The 8,706-nt window shown below is 34.4% G+C and overlaps 1 protein-coding gene across 1 annotated transcript; it reads right to left on the bottom strand.

Moving 5' to 3' along the window:
- Nucleotides 1–371: 371 nt before the first annotated feature.
- On the bottom strand, nucleotides 372–7,169 carry LOC145805622 (flavanone 3-dioxygenase 2-like). Its single transcript, XM_082900786.1, has 4 exons — nucleotides 6,955–7,169; nucleotides 6,315–6,389; nucleotides 821–1,250; nucleotides 372–428 (listed from the first exon to the last, which is right to left on the bottom strand). Exons 1-4 carry the CDS (start codon nucleotides 7,167–7,169, stop codon nucleotides 372–374), a joined length of 777 nt encoding a protein of 258 aa, XP_082756912.1.
- Nucleotides 7,170–8,706: the final 1,537 nt, after the last annotated feature.

Genomic DNA, 8,706 nt, shown 5'->3' with positions numbered 1-8,706 from the left:
GGACCCTTGGTGGTCCTCCACAGGCTAAGCAACACCGTCCAGTTCAATTAAAGACTGGAGGCAATCTTCTCCCATTTATAAAAATTGTATAAAGTTAGATAAATTTCATTATCACAATAAATTTTTCGTGCAACTATTATTATAGTTGAGAGTAATATGATGTTTTAAATTATAGTTATCCTTATAACAATAAAATAATAGAATTTGGGCCAATTGTTTTAAAACTTTTAAAATTAATTATGACCTCCTTCAAGTGCCCAAAATTATTCTCAAAATACATATCAAATAAACTAAAACAACACGTGTATCTTTTTTTATTTATTATTCACCCGAAAATGATAGTGAAAAAGTTCAATCATTTATTTTGTTTGTCACAATTTGCAAGATCCAAACAGAGCATTATTTCTACAATATAGAGATACAGATAGCTGCAAGAATAATCATGGATTCAACAGTTTTTCAATGGAAACAATTTAGTCACTATGCTTTAAATTAAATTTTAATTTAGTCATTCCGTTAATTTTTTTCTAAGAAAAATTACATTTTGAACCCTTATACTTTACACTCCACTCGAATAATTTCATTTAAAAAATTGACTGAGAAACTGAGGGTACTAAAAGTATAAGGGATTAAAGTGAGATTTTAATAAAAGTATAAGAGTAATCAATGCTAAAGTAGAGGAATTAAAGTGAGATTTTAATAAAAGTGCAAGGGTGCTGAGGGTTACCAATAATATATTGATATAAAGCATGAGATGGAATATGTGACACATTGAAGCAACAATAGAGTTGATTAAGGGAAAAGAGTGATTTATGTTAACCACAAAGGCATTAGGGAGTGGCTCAACAGAAAGCCGTTGTTGATCTTTCAAGACTTGCAGGCCAGACACTTCCCTTTGGTTAACAAGGGTGAGAAGGAAAGGATCACCATGTTTAGGCAATCCCAACACCAAGCTTGGGTCTGGACATGTTGGGTAATGGTTAATACTCATCAACTGATCCTGGCTCAGTCCTTCCCTAAAGTATCCTGATCCAAGTTCTAATCGTCCACAAATCAAATCCAAGATTTGCAAGCCAAGCTTCCTCACCTCAATTGAATAACGTCCAAACATGTCTCTGCGCAAACAAAAGCCCAATAAAAAGCGTAAATTTGGAGTCAAGATCAAGATCACAAGTTGCTTTCCATACTTCCTTCTCTGTCCTATTATGTTTTGTTGGTTCATGGAGTTATCCATGTCGTCAAAAGTGATCCTATAAACCAATCAAATTCAAGGGGATAAAGAATTGTACATGGAAAAGAATAGGTGATCTGAATCCATGGAGGGACATGTGATTTGAATCCATAAATTTGTCATGATCAAAGAGGAGTACTGATAGTAATATTGTATATGCTAGTGCTAATGCAATGAGAGAATCTCCGGTACAAAATAGCAACATCAAAGTCAAATTTTGATTCCGACCAAAAAAAAAAAAAAAAAGCAAACAAAACAAAACAAAACAAAGCAAAACTCAATTTTTGACCTCTTACATTTCAATATTATGAATTGACAATTCTACTCTAATAAAACCAACGTCAATTGTTTTCTTTTTCACAAAATACCCGACTGTAGGCACCCCATTTTTTACTGCCCTTAAGACTTGGGTGCCACTGAGTAATCACCCAATGATGAATTTACACGCTTGTACAAATACTCAACTTCCTCAGCAGGAAACCTCAGTTTTGAGCCTTAGAAACCTACAAACCTTATGCCTTGTTTTTGGACCAAAACAACAAATTTTCAAGCCTGACCATCCTGGGGCCTGCAGACCCACTAGTGGCTTGCCAACCACTATTAGTTGACGGCCGCCCCTTTTTAGTGGCCTGCCGGCCACTTGTGTAAAAAAATCAAATCTTTTTGCCAACTGTGCTAACTGTCTCCACAGATGCATGCACTGCACCAGCTGTGTTTGTATGGATATTTCTGAGATAGTCTCATATATTTCTATATATAGATAACTCCCTCTCATATTTTAGGGTTAGAAAAATTTACAGAGCAAAGTTTTGAAAAATATTTCTCTCTCTCCCTTGCAACTTCTATACCCTTTGCCTAGGCACTCTAAACCAAATCTTGAGGGTTCTTTGCTAAAGTGGTCGAGCTTGCATTTTAGCTCTTGATGGTGTGAAATTGGTGGTTTATAATTTACAAGGATTACTCCTCTTCAAGAGGTATACATCCTAGCTCTTGTGTACCATTTCTTTTCTATCTTTTCTTACAGTTTTTGGGCTTTTTTACACCTGTATTTATGGGCTGAAACTTGTGGTATAAAGCCATTAAAGGTAGAGGAGTGGACCACCTTTCTTTGCACCTTGTCTTCTAGGCTTTTGCCCTTGTATTTCCCACCTTTTCATTATCTTTTTCTGAGTTTTTTACCACTAATTTTTAGAAATTTTTTAGAGGCTAAAATGTAGTTTTGAAGTCCCAAAAATAGAGGGGCTGGCCTCTCCTCCTTTGGCTTGTCTACTAGCTTAATTGCTTCATTATTTTAGCTTGCTTTTATAGATGTTTTTACCTTCATTTCAGTGCTATTTTAGCTTATTTTAGGACTTTTTTTTAAGTTGTTCATATCGTTTATGCTTCGTATTACATGCTTGTACTGTATTGGTCCTCATAGGTTTGGTGTTTTAGGCATTAGACACCAACCTATTTGAGTTGATAGCATTTATTTCAAGCTTTCCATATACTTGTGTTCATCTCTAATCATCTCTGTACTTCTCTCATTTCTTGGCTTCTTCTTTGCTTTGAGAGTCGTTTCAAATCGATTGTTTGTTTAAGCTTGAAATAGAGATCGTTGTGCTTAATGATTTAATCTCCTTGGAGATTCATTACCAACGGCATGACATCTCTCTCATACCTAAACCAACCCTTTGTTTGACACTTCTTTCCATTAGTGGACTTCATCTTCATTATTGGACTAAAAGGCATAAGAAATGGAAAGCTAATTAAAAGAAGTAATAAAATTGGAAAAAAAAATGGAGCAAGATAATAAAATGGTTTGGGTTCAATCGAACGTTAATTGAACCCATTGAGTCTTGATTCGTTTCATACGTGTTATTGATGAAAACGGTTTAAGAGTCAATGTCAACCACTTCCCCTTGATCAAAATCATGATAAGGAGAGGTTCTTGTTCGTCTCTAGTTTCATTTATTGAGATTGCATCCCTTGATTCTTAGGTCATCATGCAATGAATTTGCATCGATTGATGGTTTGCGAATCAAGCCTACCCCTCCTTTAAGCTATTTAATGATAAGGAGAGGCAGGGTGGACAGACATCTCCTGAAAATGCTCTGTTTGTGCTTTGTTGTAGCAAGGCAGTACTCCAAAAATGTGGCCGGCTGGCTGGCCACTTTTTCTATACGGTCGTCCACTATATCTGGCTAGCCAACCACATTTTTTAGCTAGGCAATACCATTTTTCCTACAGTACAAAGCAGAGGCTGAGGCAAAACAGTGTAATTTTCTGAGTGCAAAACAGAACCCTTTTGGCAGCAAAACAGAGGCATTTTTGGGTAGAAACCGCCTTCATGCATGAGCATTCCTTACTTCTCAAGGCTGATTAGTTAGAATACTTAATTCCGCTTAATTAATTCTATAGTGTAGCTACTTAGTTAGTCCTTTGTATTATTATATCTGTGTTGTAATTAATTAGTTAAAGTAACTAGTTAATTTTATGTTGTAACTAATTAGTTAGAGTAATTAATTTTGTGTTGTAATTATTTAATTAGCTAAAATAGTTAGTTAAATTCGGCGTTGTAATAATTAGTTAAGTAGCTTAGCTGATTTATTTATTCAGAGCCTCTTGTGTGAGGGCCAATTTGTTCTAATTAGCTAGTGTAGTTAATTTATTCTATTTGGTTTGTAATAGCTAGTTAATTAGCTTAAATTAGCTAGTCCATTCATTTGGACCCTCCTGCGTGAGGGCAAATTGTAATAATGTGTATGTTTTCCAACCCCACGTCTTTCTCCTATTTATTTACCCACTTATGACGAATAGTGTAGAGCATCATATTTCGTTTAAGCATTTCCCATGTATAAAGCATTCATTTGTCTTGCATGCATTAGGCTCATCATTCTAACTCACATTGTTATTTATTACTTCTTTGAAAACATGCTTAAAACGCATGCTATCAAGTCGATGCACATGTCATAACTAGTAGCCGAGCCTATTAAATTACATATTGCATATGTTGTATTAGTCATTTACATAGTTAGAGCATGCATTTTTCTAACTCTTTTCTTTTAGCTTGCCTTGGAGTACTAGGTGAGCACTTATTGCTTTAGCATATCGCATGCGTGTGATTGTTGCCATGTCAAGCATGATACCATGAGGCTAAGTGCTTAAGTGATATACCTGTTGAATGCCTGTGGATGAAGGTTAATTGCTTAAATTGGGATAATTTGAGTAATGTATATATAAGATTACTTTTTGAAGTGATACATATTTGAAACAATTTTCAAACAAATATGAAACTAAAATGTTTCAATTTTTACAAATTAGTCTATACTTGTGTGCAACACATAATAAATTAGCCTAATAATTGGAACAAGAGCATTTAATGTATATAAGAATCACATCATGATTAGTAGAGGCTGATCTTTGATCGGGCGAGTGAGGTGCTCAATTCATGACCTTTCCCTCTCGTATCTAAGTTTCCGAGCCAAGACACTTTGGTGATGACGGATCAGTGGCCTTTGGCACGAGTCTTGGATTTCCTAAATTTTCCAAAAACATTTAGGTGGCGACTCTATAATCTAGCAAAGCAGTCCATTTTTGACATTTTGATTTAAAATTAATTTTTCAAAAGAATTGTCGGATTTAGACTTATTTGTGTTTATCTAATTCACATTGCACTTATGGAATCAGATTCAAAACTACGGGAGTCCGAACTGTATGATTGATCGTATTCGAAAGGAGCACGAAAAGTAAGCTACACTGACAAAATAATATTTGTAGGCCCGTCAAAAGAAATTTTGATATTCTTCATTTTTTTGCTTAAAAAATCTAGAAATCTCCTAAATATTGATTTGTGATTATATATCAATTTTAAACAATAAACAGTAATCCCAATCAAACAATTAAAGATAAATCGACAAAACGATTTTACGTGAAAAAACCACAATTGGAGCCTTCCAATTGTGATTAAAAAAAAAATCACGGGCAAAAGTCATAAAACAATCCACTAAGAAAACATAAAGGAATTACACAAGTGTACTCTCAATTACCTAACGAATACATGCCCAAATTGAACAGACCCCAATGTGCCTCTTCCACCACTGTCTTCACCTCGGAATTGTCTTGCCCAACATTGAATCCACAACGTCGATGTCGAATTCACGACGATGAGCCACTCCGGAATCCACCAAAGCTTCAGGCTCAAATTTCACGGAATCCACCGAAGAACAACTCTGTCTTTTTGAATAAAACAAACTAAACAAACCCTTTGATATAATCCGCTCAATTCATGATTAAACTCTCACAGATATCAAAGGAAACAAGCAAAGAAGCTCTAGAAGAAAACCCTAATACCCAAGAAGAAGATTTGGAAGCCGTACCCTAAAACCTGATTGAACTGTAACTTTTATAGCAAACAGATCTGCGATCTCCGCTCAAGTGCGAGAATGGCCGCTCAAGCAGACTGACTAAAATGCGTGAGACTAAATGGGGTCTACGCTCGAGCGCAGAAATGGCCGTTCAAGCGGAAAAAAAAAAAAAAACCTCCTAGTACTTTTGCAGGCGAGTAAAACTTCTAAAAGGTCGCGATTTCCGCTCGAACGCAAGAATGGCCACTTGAGCGGAAAAACAACTTCGACTGCAATTTTGCTTTTTGTGAAGTGGCAAATAGCTCGATCCCTAACATAGTTAGCGAAGTGGCACACACGGTAGGATTAAGATCACAAATTCCTCTGCATAGGCACAATTCGGGTTGGATTCACATCTAAAACTCATAGCCTCACTAAAATAAAAGATCGAACAAAATTACAACTGGAAAGAGTTTTGTTAAACAAGATTGCTAAGAACAAAAACCTAATAGCCCAAATTTGGTGTAAGTTTTGATAATGATATAATTTGGTAGCATGATAGATATTGGAGATGTTTTAATAGAACTCTCTCCTAATTTTGACTTTAGTGGATGTTTTAGGACACCATCAGAGATTCTCTAATTTGGGTTTATAGGAACAAACCTCACTAGTCAGTGCTAAAATAATCATAGCAGAATTATAATTTGATATGCTATAGTACCAAAATACCATACACAAGTTTCCACTATGAGAAGAACCATTGTTGGCTACTACTATCAGTAGGTCGACTCCACCACACATCATCATCAGTAACAATCTCTTTTGTCGACAATCTAAAAAACAAATGCTATAGTACTAAAATGTTAAATTTTAGCAAAATGTTACATTACTAGTGCAAATGTTAGCGCAAATGTCATTTTGCGACATCCAAATCATTGTTTATTTACGTATGTTAGATTCTCACATCCAAACCATTAGATCAAAACCTTCTTAGGTCAACAGTGTTAGCACAAACCATTTTTGCCAAGCAGTTGGAGAAGATATCTTATTGTAGCAGTTCACTGAAATTGCTCAAATTAAAAATTGTATAACATAGGAGTATATGTATATTAGCTATGTGCATATCCGATGGGTATACTGTTAAATTGCAAGAAGTTACAAATTTTGATCTAAGCATATATCAGTGATTTTTGAAAAATTTTAAAAGCGTGACAAACCCACACCAACCCAAGTCATATATGGACAAAGCACCGACACCACCGAACCAATCACATAAAATACAAGTGGAATAATGAGTAAAATTGTATCTTTCATGATGGGAATCGCCATATATGATATGTATACCGTGATTATTTTATATGATTAGTTCTGTGATCGATTTTGTGTCTGTAGTCTTACCTGTATCGAGGAGGATTGGAGGGAAAATGCTGGATATGATCCTCCACTGGGTGACAAGGGTGGTGGAAATTGTCTCTCCAATAATGAACCTTCTCATTGTAGTCTATACTAGTTTTAAATCCACAATTCTGTTTTGGATCCTCTGAGTTGAAGTTCTCCTTGTCCTTCTTAGGCAACTCAAACACCTTCTCCCCCACTATCAATGCATCATTCATTAACTCTAATGATACCCCATGATTAATCAACTGCAATTTTTTCTTTAATATTAAAATTATCCTTGAAACAATAATAGTTGTGTGTATGGAATTTCTCTCACTCTTTGAAAAAAATCTTAAAATATGAGAATCTTGAGATTCAGTCATTCAATTGAGAATGCAACTATATGCTCCATGCGCAAAAGCCATTCACAAAATAGTTCATAGGCAATACACAAGATGGTAGGTCTCATCTCACCCACTTGTGCCTTCTTTATATATGGTACATGTGCAAATAATTATATTTCTGAATATATGTATCGAAGAGAATCCTTGAAGTTGAAGTTATAATTAGTCTAAATTCCGATTACTATATTTGGGAAGGACTACTCCCAGCACGTTCAATTAGCAATAGGCTTCTCTAAAAACTAGATCTGTCTAGTTCAGCTCTCTCATTTCAATCATCCAATTCGTTTTGAATCTAGGTCTATATACGTGAATTTTCTGTTAAAAAATCAAGTTGGTCCGACAAACATAGTTATATGATTTGATCATATTTGTTTTCAAAGAATATGTAGCATAGTTCTGAAATCATTCTTCTTGTTCATTTATTTGAACAACTATGATGAAAATCATACAGTTATCATTAAATTGATCATCTACACATAAAATAAAAAAAATGGGATCAAATTATTAAAATGGGCAGCATAGTGAGCCGGAAACACCGGACTGGATGGTCCAACCCTTTTATTAGGACTAGAGATGACCCAAGTCCATTCAATCATTACAGGTAAAATACTTAGAAAAATAAAATATATGAGTAATGAGCTGAGCTGAAAGAATCCATAATCTTGGCTAGCCTTCATGATTTGGTACTGCAATTCCATGGGATGGAGTCCTTGGAAATCAATCACTGGGATGGTATTGAGCCAAGAATACTTGGAGAGTACGTTGTGTTATCTTCCCAAACAGAGTTGGTGTTTGTTAGAGCAACTCCAAGGTAAGAGATAAAATGTCTTGTAAAAGTATCATTTTTATTTTTCCTAATAGTAATTATGTTTTTTATTTTAGTTAATTAATCAAATTAATATCATTAATTTTTTTTTAAAAAAATATTATAAACATAGATAAATGAATAAATAATCTTTTTATGACATGATATATATGTTGACGTAACATTTATAAATATTTTTTTTTAAAATATATATTTATATATACATATATATATATATATAATTAAATTATTTTTAAAACATTTTTATATTAAATTATATTTTAAACAATATTTTCAAATGATCATATTTTCAAATGGGTTGGAGTAAGCCCAACAACGATAGAGGGAGCAAACAGATGGCCGTAGATAGAAGAAACCTTTTTGCCTATCAATGAAGGCTAGTTAGTTGTGGAGAGCAAAAATCAAAATGGACATTTTAGTTCTTCTGATGCAGAGCCCCTTAAAGGAGGAGAAAACTATATGCACCAGTAAAAATGCCTCAAAATGCTCTTTTGCCTCCTCCCTTAGAGATGCTTGGTTAAAATGGATTGTGTGAGTATAAAT

Source organism: Camellia sinensis, chromosome 13, assembly GCF_055761805.1.
Source record: "Camellia sinensis isolate YWXY chromosome 13, ASM5576180v1, whole genome shotgun sequence".
Classification (NCBI taxonomy): Eukaryota; Viridiplantae; Streptophyta; class Magnoliopsida; order Ericales; family Theaceae; genus Camellia; species Camellia sinensis.
This window is presented reverse-complemented; position numbering and strand designations above follow the sequence as displayed.

Bases quoted from the DNA above. Each gene is read 5' to 3' on its own strand.
- LOC145805622 (XM_082900786.1), bottom strand. From the start codon at position 7,169: ATGAATGATGCATTGATAGTGGGGGAGAAGGTGTTTGAGTTGCCTAAG. The intron at 6,390-6,954 runs GTAAGACTACAG...TTTGTTTTTTAG, and splicing joins TCCAATCCTCCTCGATACAG to ATTGTCGACAAAAGAGATTG. The intron at 429-820 runs GTTAACATAAAT...TTATTCTTGCAG, and splicing joins CACTCCCTAATGCCTTTGTG to CTATCTGTATCTCTATATTG.